General features: G+C 45.7%; 5 protein-coding genes and 1 long non-coding RNA gene across 13 annotated transcripts; 3 read left to right on the top strand and 3 right to left on the bottom strand.

Annotated features, from left to right (window-relative positions):
* Positions 1-3878: 3878 nt before the first annotated feature.
* Positions 3879-7140, bottom strand: LOC105695587 (ring canal kelch homolog). Of its 3 annotated transcripts, none has more exons than XM_012417290.2 (10): positions 6931-7140; positions 6477-6638; positions 6157-6303; positions 5644-6048; positions 5307-5560; positions 5009-5236; positions 4771-4943; positions 4520-4660; positions 4196-4451; positions 3879-4099 (listed from the first exon to the last, which is right to left on the bottom strand). In XM_012417290.2, exons 2-10 carry the CDS (start codon positions 6539-6541, stop codon positions 3909-3911), a joined length of 1860 nt encoding a protein of 619 aa, XP_012272713.1. In that variant the 5' UTR covers positions 6542-6638; positions 6931-7140; the 3' UTR covers positions 3879-3908. The 3 variants fall into 3 exon arrangements, with proteins under 3 accessions (XP_012272713.1, XP_012272714.1, XP_012272715.1); XM_012417291.2 differs by lacking the exon at positions 6931-7140 and adding an exon at positions 6833-6918; XM_012417292.2 differs by lacking the exon at positions 6931-7140 and adding an exon at positions 6833-6918 and having other exon boundaries at positions 6487-6638.
* A 196-nt stretch (positions 7141-7336) lies between these two features.
* On the top strand, positions 7337-9160 carry LOC105695590 (AH receptor-interacting protein). Of its 2 annotated transcripts, XM_012417299.1 has the most exons (7): positions 7337-7448; positions 7525-7687; positions 7754-7933; positions 8008-8176; positions 8308-8494; positions 8558-8700; positions 8787-9160. In XM_012417299.1, exons 2-7 carry the CDS (start codon positions 7604-7606, stop codon positions 8987-8989), a joined length of 966 nt encoding a protein of 321 aa, XP_012272722.1. In that variant the 5' UTR covers positions 7337-7448; positions 7525-7603; the 3' UTR covers positions 8990-9160. The 2 variants fall into 2 exon arrangements, with proteins under 2 accessions (XP_012272722.1, XP_012272721.1); XM_012417298.1 differs by having other exon boundaries at positions 7347-7687.
* A 140-nt stretch (positions 9161-9300) lies between these two features.
* Positions 9301-10155, bottom strand: LOC105695592 (U6 snRNA-associated Sm-like protein LSm5). The gene is made up of 3 exons (XM_012417301.2): positions 9803-10155; positions 9521-9717; positions 9301-9420 (listed from the first exon to the last, which is right to left on the bottom strand). Exons 1-3 carry the CDS (start codon positions 9849-9851, stop codon positions 9388-9390), a joined length of 279 nt encoding a protein of 92 aa, XP_012272724.1. The 5' UTR covers positions 9852-10155; the 3' UTR covers positions 9301-9387.
* A 1015-nt stretch (positions 10156-11170) lies between these two features.
* Positions 11171-16774, top strand: LOC105695589 (putative inorganic phosphate cotransporter). 3 transcript variants are annotated; one of them, XM_012417295.1, is made up of 7 exons: positions 11171-11390; positions 12984-13114; positions 14113-14413; positions 14795-15051; positions 15124-15273; positions 15361-15735; positions 15936-16774. In XM_012417295.1, the coding sequence occupies exons 1-7, from the start codon at positions 11300-11302 to the stop codon at positions 16092-16094; spliced, it is 1464 nt and encodes a 487-aa protein (XP_012272718.1). In that variant the 5' UTR covers positions 11171-11299; the 3' UTR covers positions 16095-16774. The 3 variants fall into 3 exon arrangements, with proteins under 3 accessions (XP_012272718.1, XP_012272717.1, XP_012272720.1); XM_012417294.1 differs by having other exon boundaries at positions 12981-13114; XM_012417297.1 differs by lacking the exon at positions 12984-13114 and having other exon boundaries at positions 11286-11390.
* On the bottom strand, positions 16535-19508 carry LOC105695593. 3 transcript variants are annotated; one of them, XR_001103648.2, is made up of 6 exons: positions 19409-19508; positions 19129-19333; positions 18063-18228; positions 17789-17993; positions 16916-17715; positions 16535-16664 (listed from the first exon to the last, which is right to left on the bottom strand). It is a non-coding gene; the product is annotated as an uncharacterized LOC105695593 (long non-coding RNA). The 3 variants fall into 3 exon arrangements; XR_001103649.2 differs by having other exon boundaries at positions 17789-17845; XR_001103650.2 differs by lacking the exon at positions 17789-17993.
* LOC105695588 (putative inorganic phosphate cotransporter) lies at positions 17603-21349 on the top strand. Its single transcript, XM_012417293.2, has 7 exons — positions 17603-17729; positions 19207-19340; positions 19508-19808; positions 20074-20315; positions 20389-20538; positions 20604-20981; positions 21071-21349. Exons 1-7 carry the CDS (start codon positions 17657-17659, stop codon positions 21329-21331), a joined length of 1539 nt encoding a protein of 512 aa, XP_012272716.1. The 5' UTR covers positions 17603-17656; the 3' UTR covers positions 21332-21349.
* The last annotated feature ends 11 nt before the right edge of the window (positions 21350-21360 follow it).

Below are 21360 nucleotides of genomic sequence, written 5' to 3'. Positions count from 1 at the left end.
TACTACCCGACTAATGAATGTCAACGAGGATTTTCCCTTAACCCCTTAACGCACAGATTTAAAAAAAAAAACCGGCAAAAAAAATCAATTTTTTTTATGTAAAAAAACAACACTAGAACATTGCCTTGGCAAAAAAATAAAATTCTCGATCATATTCGAGGGTGAAAAATTATAGTAGCATAAAATACAACGCCGCTCGAATTACCTCGAGTGCACAAGTTAAGGAGTTAAAAAAAAAAGTTTCGACAGAGTGAAGTCCCATACTACCCGACTAATGGATGTGAACAAGGATTTTCCCTAAAAAAAAAAAATTGGATGGAGTCAAGTCGAGAAGAGATGTCAGATGTTTTGCCCGATAAAAATTTGACACTACTCGACTAACGTGTCCGTGTTGATTTTCCTTAATAAAGGAAAAAAAAAATGGAGTCAAATTGAAGAGGCAGGACAGTAGTTTTACCTGGTAAAAGTCCGACGCTACCTGACTAATGCATGACAGCAAGGATTCCCCCTAAAAAAAAAATAAAAAAAAAAACGTCAAGACAAGTCGCGGCTTCCCATTCGACTCGGACGGAAGTCGCGGCGCCCGGAGTCAAGCCGAGGGACAGAAGCGAGACTGATAAGGAAAAAGAAGAAAGAAGCGACGCTAATAAATGAAAAAAAAAAAATCGACTCAAGTTGAAGAGACAGGACAGTAGTTTTACCTGGTAAAAGTCCGACGCTACCTGACTAATGCATGTCAGCAAGGATTCCCCCCAAAAAAATTTAAAAAAAAAAAACGTCAAGACGAGTCGCGGCTTCCGATTCGACTCGGACGGAAGTCGCGGCGCCCGGAGTCAAGCCGAGGGACAGAATCGAGACTGATAAGGAAAGCGAAAGAAGAACGAAGCGAGGCTAATAAAGGAAAAAAAAAAAATCGAGTCAAGTTGAAGAGACAGGACAGTAGTTTTACCTGGTAAAAGTCTGACGCTACCTGACTAATGCATGTCAGTAAGGATTCCCCCTAAAAAAAAAATTAAAAAAAAAAAGACAAGACGAGTCGCGGCTTGCGATTCGACTCGGACGGAAGTCGCGGCGTCCGGAGTCAAGCCGAGGGACAGAAGCGAGGCTGGGAGCGCAATCGCCCTCTCGATCTGGATCTCGATCGGCGATCTCGATCCCGATCGCTCCTCGGCCGGTGAAGGTCGACAGCCGTGTCGACTCTCCGGCGACTGCTCGGAGCCGCGAGCAAAGCGCGTGCCGGCTGCACCCATCATACTCCATTCTATCGAGTGCTCTACCGAGCTCGACTCATTGTCCGGAATGAACGATCGAGGCGGAGGTCGGGGATCGCGAGGAACCCGTTGACCCGCCACCGGATCGAGGCCTGTCGGCTTGTCCGAAGAGAAAGGTGGAAGCGGAAGAGCTTGACCGCAAGGAAGGTCTTGCTCAAGGTCCGCAAGCCCCCAAAGATCTCGCTAGCCGGACATCCGCCTCGACCCGAAAGTACATAAAAAACTATATCTCGGGGGTATTTCCCGGCCCCGAGTTTCCACCTAACGATCGCACCTCGGAAGGGGAAATTCGAGGGAAACGCCGCCTTCGAAAATCTACCTACAATTTATTACGCCTACGGCATCGCTAAGTGGAACCGCGTCGACACCAAAGTAGTCCTCGAGCGGGTATTTGTACAAACTTAAAATATTATACGACGCTACAACTAAGGATGTATATACAAACGAATGTTTAGCGTCACCCTGAACCGAGCGTACGAAAGCGCGAGTACGATCCGGCGAGGAAACGCTCGTTTCGAACGTGCGACGTGGAAAACGCTACCGAAAGTAGCTGTCCTTCCTTTAGAGATCCCTATCTCCTCCGAGACATTCAGCGGGGCGCGAAGGATAACGCAATATCAAAAAGTACATTGATTCTTTCATTTCGATGACGACGGCTCGGGCGGCTCGGTTTCCTTATGATCCTTTGTTTCGCAAACAGTGTTAACGCAATAATAATCATCCCTCTGGTCTCACGGTGCTCGCGAATAGGCAGCTATTTCAACATTCGGCAAATGGTTGACTCCTCTCTGCAAGGACGTCGCCTGGATGAACGAGTCCTAGGAAGGATGGGAGCTTCCCTCCTCCTTACTGATCGTCGCTGTCGCTTCCTTTGGGGTTCCCATCTCTCTCGTTCTTCTCGCTCTTCTCGCTCTTCTCGCTCCTTTCGCTTCTGTCGTTCCTTTCGTGGCTGTGCGCGATCCAAGGATGGGGCAGCCACTTGTCCAGGAGCCAGTGAACGAACATCCTGCGATCCGTGCATTCATTCCGCTCGCACCGCGCGGCCCCCGCGTTGCGTCCACCTGCGGCGGCTGCGGTGGAGGAGGCGGAAGTACCCGCGCGGTTTTTCACGCAAGAGTCGTCGCGAGAGCGCTGGCGTTCCGGAGTGCGTTCCGGAGGATATGGCGGGTAATCGGAAGCGACCAAGGCGGTTGGATCGAATCCGGCTCGTCCTCCAGCCTGTCGCGAGGTGGAGGGTGTCGGTTCCGACGGGCTGGCAGGATTCCCCGAAGGTCCAGCCGAGGGTCCGGCCGCAGGACCTGCCGCAGATGCTGCCGCCGACGCGCAAGGATGGTCGATGCGTCCAACGTAGACGGTCGGCCCTGCGTAGAGGGACTCGTTCGCATTTCTGCCGACCCTGTCGAGCCTCCCAATGTAAATGGCTGGATTAGAGCGCGACAAGTAGTCGGCCCTGCAGGTGCATCCTACAACGGAAGGATTCCCACACCGGCAGAAGGACTCCCAACGGAGGCCAGAATCGGCGAGTCGATGCGCCAGCAGCGCCGCATTGACTGGGGGTCGTCCCGAGTAGCAGGGGGCTTCGCCGTGGCACAGGAAACACCTGCAGGCTCTGGTTACCTGGTAAATGTACTGTCTAGGGTCCCCCAGGATCCCCGGCTTGACGAAGTCGTAGTAGCGCATTATCTTGTACACCTTCTGACAGTAGTGGCAGACACTGGCCGGCTGGCCGTCCAACCGTCTGCAGAAGTCGCAGGTGCATCCGTGCCCCAGCTGGTAGAGCTGGTAACGTCTGCCGGTGACGTAAGGTATGTTCTCGCTGGAGAAGCAGTTGCGCCCTAGGCGACCCATTCGATTTAAGCAAGGCTGACTGGCCAAGCCTCGAGACGAGTCCAAGCACTCGTTCCTCTGGCGGTCGTTGCGTTTCCAGTTCCTGGGCTCCTCGTGAAATCGGTAGAACGCCCCGAAGCGACGTCGCATTCGGTCGAAGCGCTCGTTGAACCTGCGCTGGGTATAGAACCTGCGTCGACCGTAATTGCCATCCTCCTCGACGTCGTCGTCGCCGACTCTTCGTGGGATTCCATTGTCGTCGTCGTCCTCGCTCTCTTCGTCCATTGCGCGATGACCCGCCGGGTCCCAAGCGTCATCGTTACGTCCTGCGGCGTGTCCCTCCTCGTCGTTGTCGTCTTCGCCTGCCGCATCCCCGAAACGATCCAGCGTCTCGTAAATGTTCTCCTCGGACTCTTGCGGACGCCTCTCACGGTCGCCGTTGCGCGGCGGGTCCATGGGGTTGACGTCGACCTGCCGTGAAGGACCGGCTCGGGGTTGGAAGGGAACTCGACGGTTGGCGGCTTGCCCCTCGTCTGGCCTTTCTTGTCTCTCCTGACCCGGGGCATTTCTGTTGCGATTCAGAACTACCACGGCCAGCTTGCCGTTCTCGTATCTCTGGCAGAGGCAACGAGCCCCCTCGCAGTCGTGACTAGCGAGGTCACCTGCGGAATCGGCGGCAGCTCGATGTCGACGGAGGGTACCTTGTTCCTGTGCCAGCGCGCCGCTGGGCCCGGGCTCGCGCGACGACTCGAATGCCTCGGCATCCGGGTCGCCGCCTTGCTCCGAAGCATGCCCAGCGGACTGTAGACCTCACATCGTCGCACCCGCTAGCTGCGACTTATCGATGATAGCGACACCTGCGTAGCTCCTGCCGATGCCCATGCAGGTCGGGAGAATGGTCCAGGTGTCGGTCCTCGGGGAGTAGACTTCGACGGAGGAGAGGTTGGAGGTCCCGTCGTCGCCGCCAACCACGTAAAGCAACCCGTTCAACGCGACGACACCTGCAGAAAATCGGATGCAAGTCCAAGGTTAATTTCCATACACGACTTGATCGAGGCAAGACCGATGTTGTATAGTTCGCTTCTACGTTTATTTACCTGCGTTTCTGCGACAGAGGGTCATGTCGCTAACCGAGGTCCACTGATTTGTCTCTGGGTTGAAGGCCTCTACGCTCTTCCTTACTAGGGGCCCGTCGTGACCTCCGACCGCGTAAAGAATGCCTTCCAGGACGCCCACGCCGGCGCCGCTCCTGCGCGCCGACATCTCCGGTACCGGCTTCCACTGATCTGTCTCTGGATTGTAACATTCCACGCTTGACAAGCAATGGCGAGACGCCCCGTCGTAGCCACCCACCTGGAATTATACCTTGGTTACTACCTTAATCGTCATATCCCTTTCAACACTTTGGGTTCCCTGTTTACCGCGTATAAGAGATTTTTTACGACGCCGACTCCGACGCTGCTTCGTCGGGTGGACATGGGGGCTATCATTCGCCACTCGTGAGCCCTCGGGTCGTATACTTCTGCGGAATTCAATCCTGTCGAGCCGTCGAAACCACCGACCTGTGAAGAAAACCGAGTCCAGTTACGGTTAATGAACGCAGGCGATAGAAATTGTGCAACATTAAACGGCTAAATACTACTTTCAAGTAAAATGAAATATAAGTCCTCACCGCGTAGATGCAGTTGCCTAACACCGCGACGCCCAAAGTGGAGCGTCTTGCTTCCATGCCTGGACATGCTGACCACTGATCAGCGGAAGCATCGTAAACGTCTACCGTCCTGACCCTCAAGGATCCGTTGAAACCTCCAACGGCGTAAACGCGACCGCCGAGAACCGAGAGTCCTGTAACGAGTTCCCGTCTCAACTGCGAATCTCGAGGTCGTCGGCGGGTTTGGCTTCTTGCTTACCGGCCCTGCACCTTCGGGTTGGTAATTCGGACACGTGGTACCACTTTTCCTCCGTGAAGTCGTAACACTCAACGCTTCTGATTGCCTTTGGTGCCTGACCACCGACGACCAACAGCACCTTCGGCAAGCCTCTCGGTTGTCTAGGCTTGGTACGTGGTGTTTTGAAGAGAGACTTCTGTTCTCCCTTCAGTAGATGATACTTGAGGGCTTCGATCAAGTAATCCTTGCCTAAACAAGAATTCCTTCCTCTTATTAGTATGTTGATAGCGAACCGATGGAGTACATCTAGCTGACATACACTGCAAATTCGCCTTGAGCAATGGTTCCTCCTCTACGCGTTGCACTAGGTATTCTTGAGAAAGAAGCGGAAGACGAACGTGTTCCATTAATTGTGCCAGATACTCCTGCCTCTTCTCCAGGTCACTGTGAACCCACGAGATCACGCACTCAAAAACCTTCTCCTCGGACGGAACCGTTAATCGATCGCTGCAAATCAATTTGGCCACTTGATGGGATGCCAAAGTTAGAAACTCTTCCCCTTCGACAACCTCCCTGTAACACCAATTCTCATGAACATAGATCCTAGTTACCCTTCGATACAATTAGGGTATCGGTGGCCATAATAAAAGACTCACGAGAAGTGCTGTTCGATGTAGTTATCTGCATGAGCCAGTAACTCGAGGCATCCATGTAAATCGGCAAAAGCTCTAATACCTAAACAATTTGAAGGGTGCAACTGAGCTTGAAGAAAGTCACAACATGCATCCCGAACGTCCGTCAGTTGAAGCAGGTTTGCAGCTGGCAATAAAACTTGGACGTTGTCCTCTGTTACGTGAACTTCGGCTGTATAGGCATAGTCAACGAGCAACTCCAAGGCTGCGTGATCGACACCCAGGAGCGTAATCCGTTCCTGGTCACGTTCTTCGAAACTTGTGAACATAGCGTAAAAGTAAGGGCTGCATGCTGCTAAAACTACTTTGTGAGCGAGAACTTCCATCCCGTCATCTGCCACCAAAATCACGTCACAAAGCAGATTCCTCCTAAACATGATGTAGAAATATAATTTATGTGCGACGACAGTGTTTTCATCTTTTAGAAAATAAATGTGGTTATTAAAAAAACAATATTAATGGCTACCAATAATGTACCTGCGCATTGCATCCATTGCCTCAAATGCCCTATTGGTATGGTGATGATTTCTGTACGGAGGTTTGTCTTTCCCATTTTCACGAGGCACGTGTTTTTGTGAACTTTCATCTAAAGAATTTTGGCTTGCATAGCGTAGCAGCAGACAACTACAAGCAGACAATGTGTCAACTGATGAAGTCATTATGAAAATACTATATTAATTTATTAAAACAAGTTTGGTCTATAAATAAAGTTATAAGATTCATTCACGTATATGAATGCTTTAAAAAAAGGACGTAGTCCAGCAGAGATTTGAAAATTTGAATAAAACTATTCTAACCTGCCCTTACTCTCCGATGATTCTCCATTAACGCCTTGGCACTGTTTTTTTGAAGAGGGATCCATCTTGATATACCTTGAGCAATGTCGTACAGTTTACAATCCAATAATAAGATATAATATTGGAACAACTCAAGACTCCGTTTGCAACCACATCAAAAACCTAAAGAACAGTGAACACTTTCTTTTCACAAAGAACGATACAGGTAAGTGATGATAAGTGTCGAGAGCATTAGCGAGCCTTAAGTCACTTTCTTCGCCTGCTTCGACATTAAACTTTGCAAACTATGGTATAAATAACAAAATCCCTAACATTTCACTCTATCGAATCATCTACATATTTAATTAAATACCCACATAATTTTAAAAGCTTCATTTGCAAGCATCTCTTTAAACATAAACTACAGAACTATCGAAATCTAATAAACAGTCTGCCACCATTCTCGACCACTTACCGCCCAAGTTCAGATAACCAGAGACCGCGTTACTGTTGATATCGACTTGGTTGACAGAAGTGCATATACACGCCTGTGCACGGTAAGTACGCCTCTATACACTCATGCACCTACACAACGGAGCACAAGTGCATCCTTTGCTCGGCAAGCATTTCTCCTCCCCTTTCGAAAACCCCTTTAACCGTTTTCTCGTTCTCGAATGGCATCGACTAATTTCAACAATGAGTAGCAAGAGTGTCCACACCCTAATTTTTCTCGCGATTGCGTGAGCCCCCCATTAGAAATGTGTTGCACCGCCCCTGAGGGATAACAGGTGCATGTGCATTAGCCGTCCACATCACCCACCAGGGGGCAGCACAGGACGCGATCGCGCGACCCTGCCCGTGAGCAATCTCCCAACTCATCTCTGTGCCAATATTTAGTAAATACCAGTAAATGCCGTAAATACTTTGTCATTGTAAATCATAGAACGGAAAGCCAGTAAAAAAAAATTGTTAATGGTTAACTGTAGAAATGAGGTAATTGGTTTCACATTTGTGTCTTGGATACTACAAGAATTTTTTCTCTTCAACTCTTGGAACATTTCTCCCTTAGAGCGATATAAGCCATGAATGTAGAGAAAAAATAGCTAACAGTATTAAAAAGCATAGAAATAAAAAAAGAATAAAAAAGAATGGCAATGGAAAACAAAGACTTCATTATAAAGAAAGTCCTACATGCTGGAACTAAGACCGTCGTTTTTGTACCTGGAACAAAAGTGAGTTTTAAATGGCATACAGCAAGTTGATGTGGATGCATTAAATGTATTCTTTTAATTCCCCAGGTAATATTCCACTTTAGATCAATGAAATGCAATTCGGAGCAAACTGTCATTGACGACACCAGAGCGTTGGGACGGCCCATGGAGTTAGTCCTGGGTAAGAAGTTCAAGCTCGAAGTCTGGGAAGCAATCGTACAGAAAATGGCATTGAACGAGGTCGCACATTTCAGTATCGATAAGAGTGTAAGCTTCATCTTTTACTCTTAGCAATAACCGAGAATGATCAAAATAGATTCATTGGCCATTTTATCATGCAGTTACTCTCGGCATATCCATTTGTATCCAAAACCTTTCGGGAAATCGACAAACCACGATCAGAAAGACGTAGCCATCATTGCTGTGGAGTGACATTGCAAAATGAAGGAATTGGATATGATGATTTAAATGATCTCGTTAAGAATCCACAGGATTTGGAATTCATAATAGGTAATTGATCAGTTGCCTAACTATTTACTGATTCATTACAATGACCATATTATATGTTTTGAAGATGCATGGTTGTACTCCTTACATTTTATAAAGAGGTTTTCATATTTCTTTTGTATACCATGTAATAGAATTATTAGAAGTGGTCCAACCCAACGAATACGATAAGGAGACATGGCAAATGACGGAAGAAGAAAGGTCTAAGAGCATTCCTATCTTAAAAGAGAAAGGAAACCTCTTATTTAAAGAAAAGGATTACACGGGTGCTGCCGAGGCATATGCAAAGGCGATAGGGATAGTGGAACAATTAATGCTCGCGTAAGTTTTACACGATCGCACAACGGTCGTATTCGATTGGAGGAACCTAAGCAAATGTTTCAGTGAAAAACCGAATGACACAGAGTGGCTCGCATTAAACAAGATGAAAACTCCACTGCTACTGAATTTTGCTCAGTGCAAGCTATTGGAAAAGGACTATTATGCAGTTATTGAACACTGTACGACTGTACTTAGAAGTGAACCAGGTAGATTTGAAAAATTTTTCTTTTGCGTAAAAGGTATTTTATATCATCAAATACACATTATTTGCATTGACCTTGCTAATTTTCAGATAACATCAAAGCACTTTTTCGGCGAGGTAAAGCACACATGGGTGCATGGAATCAAACCGAAGCTATTGCCGATATGTCCAGAGTTGTTAAATTAGATCCATCGTTAGGGTCATTAGTTAATAAAGAGTTACAAGCTTTTGCCTCTCTTGTTAAAGACAAAGATAAACTTCAAAAAGAAAAATTCTCAAACATATTTGTATAGAAATGGAATTTACATTTTGCACAATTAAAATTAAGCATACATGGATTTGAATTCAGGCATTACGTTAACCAGATGCTTGGGTAAAATATGAGTGTAATATGTCTTATTCAATATGTAAATGTTTGATGTGCACAGATTTTCGCACTAAACAAAAAAATATTAATTTTTTAATTCTGGTCACATTTGTTATATTTATCACTTGCAGGTAGTCACGTAAATATATCAATATCAATCCAAATAGAAATTTGAATGAATTGGCACTAGAAAATATACGCATTATGACAAGAATCAATGACATCAGTAAGATTACCTTATAGTTACCGTTACTCTTTATTTTGACAGCATTTAATGAGACATTCATACATCATGTTGGAAAGTGCCATAAGAAGAGCTCCCTGTCACGTGTCGGGCATTTCCCCTCCAGGTACTAACTGTAACGTGAAGAAATTCATCACCAGTTATACTTTTCTAAAGTACACAGACTACAAAAAAATTATATAATAAAATCAAAACGGAATGTGTCTCACAAACCATTGTAATATTATTTCCGTTAAGCAGAATCTGATCCAGTTTGGTAACCCTGCGCCCCTCGGGTGTTGCTTCGCTTTCTGTCACATCCTCCAGTAACATATTAACGAAGTCATCAAATCCTAACAGTGTACCGACAATCTCCTTATCGTTCTTCATGATGATATGTATGCGAGAGCCTATGCATTTATCCACCAGTTCTATACAGACAATATTTTAAAATGCTATTTGACCTTTTAGGTTCTGTTAACCAAAAAATCGTTTTCTCCTTCTTCGATAACTTACCCAGAGGCAATAGCGTCGATGGATTTGTAGTTACAGAGCTGCTCGTCATGTTTCAACGATAATACGCAACGAGCTCAACTTTCACAAATTTTCTAGTTGCAACCACCAAAATATGTATGTTGGGATGATTCCAAGCAAAGATTTCAAGGACAGCTCAAGCCGGTAAGTATTTCAGAGGTTATGTATTTCAGTGGCTGCGGCTCACAAGTTCTTCGGTAATTCTGTGCCTCTTTGACCAACTATGCCCTTTGAATAATACTCGATAATACTAGATAATGCCGAATAATGTCGAACAACGCCAAACATTTACCGATATCCACCGGCATTTGAAAATGTGCTTATAAACTTCAATAGATATGTCTCGAGTAATGACACTGATATCGTTGATTCTGTGCCGCCATCTTACGAAATTATTAAACAGCTCACGTGATCGGATAATGCCATCTAGCAGCCGAAAACACAAGTTCATGCACCATCGAAAAATAAAAAGAAGCATCCAACAATCCATTATACCGATACAGATAAAATATGAAAGCAATTTAATCTCAATTATAAAATTGCATATCAAAGACTGGAATTCGCAAAATCCGCTAATCTCAATCTTGACAACTCTGATACTATCTTGCCAAGGCGTAGTTTGCTGATATGATATCACGTCATAACAGATTCCACTTATAAGCGTAGAACTAATTGTTCTTTCATTCCCGAGTTCCTCCTTTCACCTTTCGAGCAAAAATGTGCCCAAAAAGGCTCGAATAACCAAGGTCAAACCAATTACACCGGTTCCACCTTGACCTACCGTCGAACTTAGATTTCTGATCAGGTCCGCGGACAACGAAAGCATAAACGCTCCTTGAATTTTTATTCATTGGCCTCCCCATCCGCGTTTCTCCTTCTAGCGAGAGAATACGAAAAGTTAATGTCAGTGCGAGGTAAAACTATAATCGGTAAACGAGCACATGCCCTTGCGCTCGTTAATCGCGGTTTAACTTAGCGTCTTTAAAGCCACGCGCGCTGCAAGGCAATGCAGCACTTCCTGCTGCAGGATGAGGATGTTCCCTGAACTGACATACGCTCTAAAAAAAAGATATAAGTTTTTATCACAGGATTTCCCGACCCTCTGAACGTATAACATTTCCTTCTCGATCGAGGAGTGCAAAAAAAAAATGCAAGTTTCCGCGAGGCGATCGCAGCGCATAACGAATTACGTGTCCTCGCGCTCATTATCCTCGCGTTTCCGAGCTATTTATCTGAAAAATTTATCCCGAGTGTATTTAACATAGGACAGGCGCAGATCGGCCAGCTAGAAGGCTCGCGCGATTACGCTCCTCCGTACTCTTGGACACGTCGAAGGACCGACGAGGGGACCCGCCGATATCCCCGATCCGGGACGTTTCCGCGTCGCGAGGAGGGGACTCGCGACGCGTCCATATATAGCCGCAAACCCGGAGCCGCTCCTCCGGACCCGAGTGCGCGGCTTTAAGATTTCGGTATACCATGGCCGTGACCACGAACGACAGTGCCCTCGAGGGATGCGACTCGTCAGGGGAGATTGGCACGGATGGGAAAGATGCCGCCCCATCTCCAGGTAACCGGACAAGGAAGGATTTGGCTGCCCCAATCGCCGGGTAACGATGTGATCCTCTGGCCCAGGTTGGTGCACCTGGAAAGACAGACGTGCCCCACCGGAAGAGCAGCGTGTTCGATAACTATGTTCAGTATTAGATACCTGCTAGATGACAGTATGTTGTTAACGGTGGTTTTTCTTTACTAGGGTCGTTGTTTAGTAGCTCGACGCGGGGTATGCGTGCTTCGTTTGCGGAACAGCAGTGGGATTAACAGAATTCCGTTGGCATACCTGGTCTAGGCCTGCCGACAGAATCGCTATAACACCAACCCAATGGAATACATAGAACCGAGGAGAATTGCATAAACATTTGCATTTATTGCGAGTTCGCGTGTCTATTAGATTTTCCGTCCATTAAGGCCCAGCTTTGCCGAGTTATTGCTGACGTTTAACCGGAAAATTTTCATCATTCGGTTAGCTTATGTTCAGTCTAAACGCAATCGCGACTAGAGACCCTGAGCGCAGTGGCGCTTTCGTTACATAAATCCGCCGATTACGAAAACATTTTTCCTTTGACATCCATCCCCGGAAGTTGCGCAAACTCGGCCGCGAAGAAACAACTTATCCAGATAGAGAAATAAGCGATAATGTACCGTGAATTAAATCATTTCGTTACCTCACGTGTCCGCGTTCTCCAGGTTCTTCAATTTTTTCTATCTTTTTTTTTCTCTCCAGCGTTTCCTCAATTGTTTCCACCGTAATCCGTCACTCGTGATAACGGGGCGATTAGTTATCAGAGTTTCGTCTTCAGCTGCCGGCTATGTTCGAGTTAAGCCTAAGACACTCGCGTAACTCGGTGATCCGTATAGCTCGTGTTAGCGAATATTGATAACAACACTTTCAACGACACTGCCGGTATAAGTGTGTGTCGTCGAATATACAAGCCGTATACGATTTCACTTGCGCCGAACGGGCACACAAAAAATGCAGGAAAATAATCTGTCTTTGAAGTCGATCTCGATTACTGGTCACCTTGACCACTTCGGTACCGTTAGTGCTGCGTTTGCAGATTTTCGCCGACCACAATGGCTCGTCCACTTGCACCTGCAACACGAGTATAACGTCCTTGCGATGTTAAATAATCGGGCGTACCTAGTCTACGGAAAAAATGTTTCAAAATTCAAGTCTCACCTGATGAGGAAATCCCGCAAGAACTTATCAACGATCTCACTACGTGCATTGTTTTAATCGACGAGAGATCTCCATCGTAGCGGAAACTCCGGATCTATTAACGATGACATTCCGAGATCAGAATCTCGTTCGCCCGCACTGGCGTGGAATCTTCGTCGAGAAGTCCTGGAATGTTTGGTGTATCTGTAAAACGAGATCAATCAACAATCAGAGAAAAACTCAGTCCCGATCTAACATCGCTGTCGACTGAATTGCAAAATATTCGAGCACCTGCTTAAAATTAATGTGAACCCGTCCTGGCACTGATTATCCATATCTTCACCGTAACGTCCGGGTTTAACGATAACGTGTACAAATGCGCAGGCACGTAAGAATACGAGGAATGTTAAGAATGCCTTCAGGGCGAATCACTGTCCTCAGGAGGACTGGGCACGAGACACCTGCAGATCTTGCTGATGTTCTTGGGAATGATGCTAGGTTATTCTCTCAGGGTGTCCATGTCGGTCGCGATAGTTGCCATGGTGGACAAGTCGACGGCAAATCCGAATATGAAGGTGATAACCTGACCCCTTCTCCGGTATCCCCCGTCCGTTCCCACAAGTACTCCATTTGCCGTTTGTTTTACATCGCAGGTCATGTTTGCCCTCTGATTCTTTTTTTTTTACCCTTAGAGCTATAGGGTCCATCTCTTGGATTCAACATTTATTGCTTCGGTTAACCCTTTGCACTCGGTTATCCCCTCTGAGGGGACATCGTAAGTCTAGATGGGATGGCGCCGAGTGCAAAGGGTCAATTCATCGCATTTTGTCTTTCCACCTTGTACCGCAACATACTGTGAGCTGACAAGAGATCGGTACATTTCCGTGGCAATAAAGCCTGATATCGCAAGGGCAATTTTCTCAAGGTTCCCGGCGAACGAGGATGCCCAGACCATGATCGAAAAATTGCCCTGCCCGTAAATATACGCTGTAAAAATGTACAGTATGATAAACCCGCGTTTAAAAAGATACATATTCATTTATTTTATGTCTTTCTAGGACACGTCAGCTTTACAGCCTATAAGAGTCGTTAAACGATACGAAACTCTCCAGTACGTTACGGTACGATCCCTGACCTACCGCAAACTTCCAATGACGTTTCCTTCCGCTCACAGAGCCGCAGTTAATTCTCATATCAAGCCGATAAAATCTTCGTGACCTTGCAAAAGCGAAGCATATCCAGTTTTTTTTTTTAAACGGTTAAATTTCTGAGCCCATCTCATTTTTCCTATTTTGCAAAGCCTGGAAAAATTCTCGTCAGAATATCGGATCAAATGCACGTGCAGACATACGTTAAATATATTCCTTCGAGTACCGCTATGAACTCGGTACAGTTCCAGATAGATTTCTTATCACGGGAGATAATCAAGGTACGAGGATCACGAAGGAAACTTACCATTGGAACGTTCGTGGACGACATTACTCATACCCCAGATCTTCCCTGTCCTCGCTGTTGTATAAGGGATGAAATTTTTCTCGTCTGCATGAGTGGTCTCGACTGAGAACTTTTACAGGAATACGATTGGAACCAGGAAATCCAAGGTCTACTCCTCAGCTCGTTCTTCTGGGGCTATGCAATCACTCAGGTACCGAGTGGGTACTTGGCACGAGTCTGGAGTGCTCGCAAAGTCCTCGCTTTGGGCCTTTTTTTCTGCGGCCTGGTAAACGCTGTGATTCCTGTTGCCGGTGACTATGCGGACTGGGGAGCGGTTTGCGCTTGTAGAGTCATCATGGGTCTTTGCCAAGGCTGTCTCTTGCCCTGCATTCATACCTTGCTGTCCTCGTGGGTACCTCCCTCTGAAAGAGCGAGGCTAGGTGAGTACATACACCTCTTAATTAACTAATTAACAAGTAGTTACGATCGCCGAGTAAAAAAAAAAACAGAAACCCTCTTTGAAGCAAATCTGAACAGCGACAGGACTGATTGCATAACAGTTCACTTATCATTCCATACGCATGGAATATTAAAAAATGTCTTACTCATCGGATGCCAGTGATGTGTAATAACGAATGGCATGTTCAGAGCGTCCTATGAATAATTTGCAGACAAAAGCATGGAAATTGGATAGACAATTACTGTGACTTATCTCACGGATGACATAAACATGACATAATGTATACAGCGACACTACCATAGTGAACATCGAAAAATAAGTACTCTGTCGATTTTCCACTGAAGATGCCTCTCATTTGCAGGAACATTTGCATACGCTGGAGCTCCGGCTGGGATGGTGATAGCAATGCCAATTTCTGGACTACTTGCAGCTTCTGCTTTGGGATGGCCAAGCATTTTCTACATATTTGGAGCCTTGGGAATGTGCTGGGGCTTGGCTTTCTTCTATTACGGGGCCGATTCGCCTGCCGTTCATTCTTCCATTTCACAAGAGGAAAAGCTCTACATAGAGGCGAGTTTAGGCACGTCTTCGTCAGAGAAAGAGAACGGCAACCAAGAAGTAAGTGGTCAAGCAATAAACAAGGAGCTAACCGATAATTCCAGCGATTAGATCCTAACGATAAATTTTTAGAAGCTGAAGATTCCGTGGGTAAAGATCCTCACATCCTTGCCGATGTGGGCCTTGATAATCACTCATTGCTGCCAAAACTGGGGCTATTGGATCCTGGTCACGAAGATCCCCCTCTTCATGAAGTCCGTTCTTGGCTTCGATATCAAAGACGTAAAACAGAAAGAATTTATTCGTTAATTAAAAGATATTCGTGACTTCGCTCAGTATCTACAACTTAATTATTAAAAATCCTTTCAGAATGGGTTCTACTCGGCACTACCTTATTTAGCAATGTGGATGCTAAGTATCCCGATAAGCTGGCTATCCGATTTTGCTTTGAAGAAAGGCGCTACCAAAGGCTTTGCCCGCAAGGTTTCCAACAGCATCGCTTTCCTGGGACCAGCCGCAGCCCTTATTAGCCTCTGTTTCGTGGATGCCGACAATAAATCACTGGCAGTCTTCATCCTCGTTTTAGCGGTAGCTTTCAACGCAGGATCGGTATGCGGTTTCCAGATCAATCACATCGACCTCAGTCCAAATTTCGCCGGGCCCATGATGTCCATCACCAACTGCATGGCTTCCATCGTGGCCATACTCGCTCCCATCCTCGCCTCAGTGGTCGTCTACGACGAGGTAAACTCTCCTGAGCCACCTCAGCGTTTTTTTGAAAATACAAATACCCTGAAAAGTAATGCAAATAGAACACAACGAAAGCATGCGTAAAACGAAAAGAAAGACCTTCGGAATTTGGAAAGAATTGATATACCTGCCCAGAGGCACTCTGTGATTCCAGTTGGCTTCGCAGCTAAAACAAGTCGTTTTTTCTTCCCCAGGAGAACGTGTCCCTCTGGCATATCATATTCTACATATCAGCGGGAATCTACGTCGTGGGAGATGCGGTCTTCGTTTTGTTCGGCCAAGGGGAAGTTCAGCCATGGAACGACCCCGATGTAGTTCCTGAGAAACACAAGGTCATCAGCGATAAGCCTTGAGCCGCATTCTACCGCTCGAGTGAAAGTAATTGAATAAACGAACGTGAGATAATTATTTCATTGAAAGCAACCGAGTAAATCGAGTCGTTAATTAATAATTGCGACTAGCTCCGGGTCCGAGTGATGTCAAAGCGAAACGTTAGAATGCGACTCGGTTCCACGGTGCGAAATGTCAACGCGACGTTCCTAGAGACATAAGACGTCTTAAAGAGAAAGATCCAGCTCTAGTTAGCGTATCTAGAATCTAAGAGCAAGGAACTCTCTAAAACGCAACAACTTCCTTGCGCCTCCTACATGGATATACAAGTTCTCTTCCTTTATCCGGAACATATTTGTTAATAACTCACTTCTAGTGCGCGAGTTCCGCGAAAGGGAAAGATTTCACAATCTCCATGGAAGAAGCCGAAAAACGTGATTCCCCGTCCAAAACAATATTCTCATGCATTCATGGATGCATTCGGCATTTATTGACGGCTGTTTAAGTATGCAAAACAACGTCGAGTAAGTGCTATCGCCTCCCGATGAGATGGCCCGCCGTCTTTACGTGACAACGGGGCGGTATTCTTGTCGCTGTAACAATACATCGAAGACGACGATAAGAAAGTTATCCGATTACTTGCCCTGTATTTCCCAAGATTAAACTAATAAATAGTACAAATGTTTGAAGAAGTATAAATTAACAGGACTTTTATAATAAAAAGGGAGAAAAAAGGGGGATATACGATAACGATAAAAGGCCATTGGAACCCCTACAACGGGAAAATTTCCCTTCTAGATTTCCGTTCGACTCCCCGGAGGCATGCGTCACCTCCAACAATTACCCCGATAAGAAAGCCATCCGATTCCTCGGCAAGTCCATCCAGAAGAGGCGTTCGTGAAGATAGTCGGTGACTCGACTTAATTGCCTATCGCTAGCCGGTCCGATATAAGAGGAGCAGACGTCGATCGAGCGCGACCACATCGCGCGTGTACGTTTATTACGCACGTTGCGTGAACCGTATGTACACGGGAGACACGCGGACACATTCCGCGTACGCGTGTGCGCGCTATCGGTACATACGGGCGTTCCTTATATTTTCTTCTCTTTTTTTTTTATTCAATCCGTATTCCACTCTCCCACGCCCCGCCTGGTAAAATGGAAAACGACATTGCTGAGGCCAGGGCGAGGCGACGGCGGCTCGGCGATTCCCGACTACGTTGAGTTCGCGGTGACCGTCTCGCTAGTATCTTCCGGTCTGTTCCAGTATCCCCAGACGTTTTGGAATATTTCCTCCCCTATCCTGGACGTCCTTGACTACCTCCGATAGGAGTAAAACCCGAGGTTACACACGCCCGATACCGGCCGTCGCCAACTCGGAGGAGCTTAATACGGCCAAGTGTACTTTGCGGCGAAGAGGCGGACGAGCGCCGCGTTATGTACTCATCGGCAGGGCCATGTATAAAAACACGGCCCCTTGATCGTATACCTTTAGTCGATCGAATCCCTCGTTAGTTCAAATTAGGACGTGGAACCACGTCGAGGAGTATACCAAGGAGTGCCTCGAGGTACACGGAGAGGCACCATGACGGTCGGACTCGGGACCAGGAGGATATCCAGGGTGGAGATGATGAAGAGCCCCTCCTGTAAACCGAAAGGTAAGGTACAGTAGGTGAGCCAAAATTGCTGAGCTATGTCTACTCATAAATCCAAATACCTAGTTCCTTCAAGCGACACGTTTACGGGATTTCATTTTCCTTTGTGAGAAATATTTCTGGAGAAAGTGAAGGATTTATAGTCGGTGGTGTTGGTATACTTCTGGATGTTTTGGGCTCAGAAACGTGGAATTCTTTTCGTCAGTTCAGGTGCTCGTGATCGATCGGCGGTGATTAAACGTGTGCATCGATAAAACAAGTACATTGCTGTACTTTCGATTTGAGATAAGAGGATGGTAATGAGCTTGATTGAATTAATTCTTGTTGCATACTCACGAAACCTTATCGCCTGCGATATTGCTCAAGAGGGTGTAGAAGTGTTTATAAATTCATAAATAGAATAATGCATGTTCATTGAGAAGTGTGATATTCCATAAGATGCTCGCTGCAGAGTGCAACGTTCAATCGATGCAAATTGTGCACTCGAGAGATCTCCCTGGACCTAGAAAAAGAGGTTACGCGGCATTATAAAATAATCCTCATCTCCTCGTGATAAATAGCTGAAGCCTTAATTTTAATTTTAAACACTCTGTTCTCGAATCGAGAAGATTCATATAAATGATAAGGGAACGGATTCTTTAATCGAAAGATATATAACGTGACGCAATTAGCTCATACGTTTGTAACTTCTGTTTAGAATAGAAAATCTTGTTTAACGAACGGTGGCGCCTCGGCAGCTGGGTCGCGTTTTCCGGGTGTCTGATTTATTAAGCCATATTTCATCTTACGTTCTGACTCAGGGATGTCAGTCCACTTTGGGGGGGCCGAAATCGTGATAAGAACCAGTGTTATGCAAATGTACAGGTACCTTATCGCTATCCTGAGACGTAGAAATGAAGAATGTCGCCATATCATCGCGCAATCCCGATTTCTATTAATTTCCGAGAAAATCCGAATTCCAAATTTTGGTCTCATCCAACTGACTTTACACAGCTATGAGAATTGTTCGTCTTTTTCCGAAAACGTGAAAGAACATTTGAAGCCAGGAGGAATTCTTACGTGTTAACCGAGTTCCCGAGGGCAAAGAAAAATCCCATTCGTTGGACGAATAGCAAACATGGTAACCGCAATAAAACACATTGATAACGCGCACCTACGCGTTTAGATAAGATCTAATACTGAGAGTCGTACGATGTGACTATTCTTTGGAGTGACGGATTCCGATTTGAGAACCTGTCCCCCCGACAAGTCTCGTTTCGGAACACAACGCACACATTTTAGATAAATTAAAGTTTAAATAATGATAACAAAATGGCCGATAGCAACGAAAGTAACGCCATGTTGCACGGAAAATTTCTGATTCGAAATTCCTTCTCGTATTTAAAAGTGTTTCCTGCAATACCTTTTCCTTCCAAATGCTGCAGTACTTTCGCCAGACGATATATACGACTATATGTAAATCCATGGTTTCCTGTCACAGCTCTGATAGGATGCAGACACGTGCAGATCCTCCTGGCGACGTTGGGATTTCTGTGCTGTTACGCAGTCCGAGTGACCATGTCAGTTGCTCTGGTTGCCATGACCGATCCCAAATCAGCTAATCCGGACTACGAGGTACGGTAAGGTGTCTCCTTATGAACGATACTCCTTCCAAAATCTAGCTTAACTTTCAAAATACTTACATTTAAAAATATCGACTTCGTCACTTTTCTGCCTGCATCTAGGCCTTGGTGCAAAGAATTCATTGGAATTTCACATCTCCACTATTCTCTTGAATTCAGGGATTCCAATGGGACGAAACCACTCGGGGCTACATCCTCAGTTCGTTCTTCTGGGGATATGTGCTGACACAGATCCCAGGAGGCATCGTAGCTCAGCGTTGGGGACCATGCAGACTGTACGGGCTCTCTGTAGGAATTTGCGGTCTCGCCAGTCTATTTGGTCCGTTGGCAGCTCATTATGGTGGATGGAAAGGGCTGGTATTCTGCAGAATAGTTGCAGGCCTTTGTCAGGGCGCTGTACTGCCAACCATTCACACATTACTCTCCAAATGGGTGCCACAAGAGGAGAGGGGCAGACTATGTAAGAGAAACGAGAGTTATACGTTAATGTAAAGAGTTGATTTCTAAGAAGAAAAAGGTTCTTACAAAGCTAAAAGAGTTCCAAGCATTTGAAACAGTTGTGATGCATACATGCATGTACTCTGCATGAACTGCTATCGATGAAGTTAAGATTTAGTTTAATTTTTGTACCTGAACTATCCCAATTGATTGATCCGGTGCAACTGTAGTTTAATCCAATCTTCCGGACTAATTGTCATATCCAACGATCGCGGTGACGCGTTCAGCTGCCTTCCTTTACTCTGGTGGATGGATTGGCAATGTGATATCCCTGCTGAGCTCTGGCGTGCTCGCAGCCTCGGACTATGGATGGCCTAGCTGCTTTTATGTCTGGGGGGGCCTCACCGTACTCTGGTCAATCGTTTGGTGTTTCCTGGGTAAGGATTCACCCGCAGATCACCCTAGCATACCACATGACGAGAAAGAGTACATCGAGATCAGCTTGGGAACTGTCTTGGAGGTTGGTCAGGTAAGAAAGCGGAACAAAGCACTGCAGTAAATAAAGGTAACACTACTTACTAACTTATTGAATATTTTCCAAGGTTCCTTCAACACCATGGCGTCATATGTTGACATCTTCTCCATTTTGGGCTCTTCTAGTTACACAGTGTGCTCAGACTTGGGGCTTTTGGATGCTTTTAACCGAAACTCCACTGTATATGAATGCCATCCTGGGTTTCAATATTCAAGAGGTAAGCGCGTAAATGTAAATACATATTTATTTAGTAGAAGTACTTATGATGAATAATTATTTCAGAACGGATATATGTCTTCTCTTCCTTACTTGACGGCATGGATCCTTAGCTTTCCATTCAGCTTTTTATCCGATTTGCTCATTAAGAAGAGAGTCATTGGTACCGGAATGTCACGCAAAATATTCAATTCCATCGGGCAGTACATTCCTGCAATAGCTCTCATTGGTTTGGGATATGTACGAGCAGATCGGCCCACTTTGGCAGTGACTATTCTCGTATTGGCAGTCGGATCTAATATCGCCGTATACTGTGGTCATCATGTCAACCATATGGATCTTAGTCCAAACTTCGCTGGCACCATGATGGGCGTTATCAACGCTGTAGCTAATGTTTGGGCTATTGCTGCTCCACTTATCGTTTCAGAAATTGTTAAAGAATCGGTGTGTCACAATTACTTCTTTAATGTTTACGCTAATCTGCTTCTTTATTACAAAAGGACTATGTTGTATTTCCTATTTGTTTTTTGCAGGGTAACATTTTACAATGGAGAATCGTTTTCTTCTTATCATCTGGTATTTATGTTGTGGGGAATACCATATTCTTACTTTTTGGAACTGCAAAAGTTCAGAAGTGGAATGATCCTAGTCCAAAAGATGAGATCGTGCTGGAATCAGCCCGACAGACCATTTTAAGCCAACCTGATTTGAATCATTCACTTCCACTGAAAAGTGAAACCACTGAATTGCATAATTGTTCTCAAGACGAATGCAGTGCCGATGATCGTCACTAGCAGAGTTACATATGTCACTTGTATTGTCT

Source organism: Orussus abietinus, unplaced genomic scaffold, assembly GCF_000612105.2.
Source record: "Orussus abietinus isolate OABI.00-Male unplaced genomic scaffold, Oabi_2.0 scaffold4, whole genome shotgun sequence".
Taxonomy (NCBI): domain Eukaryota; kingdom Metazoa; phylum Arthropoda; class Insecta; order Hymenoptera; family Orussidae; genus Orussus; species Orussus abietinus.
This window is presented reverse-complemented; position numbering and strand designations above follow the sequence as displayed.

Bases quoted from the DNA above. Each gene is read 5' to 3' on its own strand.
- LOC105695587 (XM_012417290.2), bottom strand. From the start codon at position 6,541: ATGGATCCCTCTTCAAAAAAACAGTGCCAAGGCGTTAATGGAGAATCA. The intron at 6,304-6,476 runs GTTAGAATAGTT...GTCTGCTTGTAG, and splicing joins TCATCGGAGAGTAAGGGCAG to TTGTCTGCTGCTACGCTATG. The intron at 4,100-4,195 runs GTAAATAAACGT...GATTTTCTGCAG, and splicing joins CCTCTGTCGCAGAAACGCAG to GTGTCGTCGCGTTGAACGGG.
- LOC105695590 (XM_012417299.1), top strand. From the start codon at position 7,604: ATGGCAATGGAAAACAAAGACTTCATTATAAAGAAAGTCCTACATGCT. The intron at 7,688-7,753 runs GTGAGTTTTAAA...TTAATTCCCCAG, and splicing joins TTTTTGTACCTGGAACAAAA to GTAATATTCCACTTTAGATC. The intron at 8,177-8,307 runs GTAATTGATCAG...ACCATGTAATAG, and splicing joins GGATTTGGAATTCATAATAG to AATTATTAGAAGTGGTCCAA.
- LOC105695592 (XM_012417301.2), bottom strand. From the start codon at position 9,851: ATGACGAGCAGCTCTGTAACTACAAATCCATCGACGCTATTGCCTCTG. The intron at 9,718-9,802 runs GTAAGTTATCGA...TTGTCTGTATAG, and splicing joins ATCGACGCTATTGCCTCTGG to AACTGGTGGATAAATGCATA. The intron at 9,421-9,520 runs GTTTGTGAGACA...TTCACGTTACAG, and splicing joins ACGGAAATAATATTACAATG to TTAGTACCTGGAGGGGAAAT.
- LOC105695589 (XM_012417294.1), top strand. From the start codon at position 11,300: ATGGCCGTGACCACGAACGACAGTGCCCTCGAGGGATGCGACTCGTCA. The intron at 15,274-15,360 runs GTAAAACAGAAA...AAATCCTTTCAG, and splicing joins TTGGCTTCGATATCAAAGAC to AATGGGTTCTACTCGGCACT. The intron at 15,736-15,935 runs GTAAACTCTCCT...TTTCTTCCCCAG, and splicing joins CAGTGGTCGTCTACGACGAG to GAGAACGTGTCCCTCTGGCA.
- LOC105695588 (XM_012417293.2), top strand. From the start codon at position 17,657: ATGACGGTCGGACTCGGGACCAGGAGGATATCCAGGGTGGAGATGATG. The intron at 17,730-19,206 runs GTAAGGTACAGT...TTCCTGTCACAG, and splicing joins CCCCTCCTGTAAACCGAAAG to CTCTGATAGGATGCAGACAC. The intron at 20,316-20,388 runs GTAAGAAAGCGG...ATATTTTCCAAG, and splicing joins CTGTCTTGGAGGTTGGTCAG to GTTCCTTCAACACCATGGCG.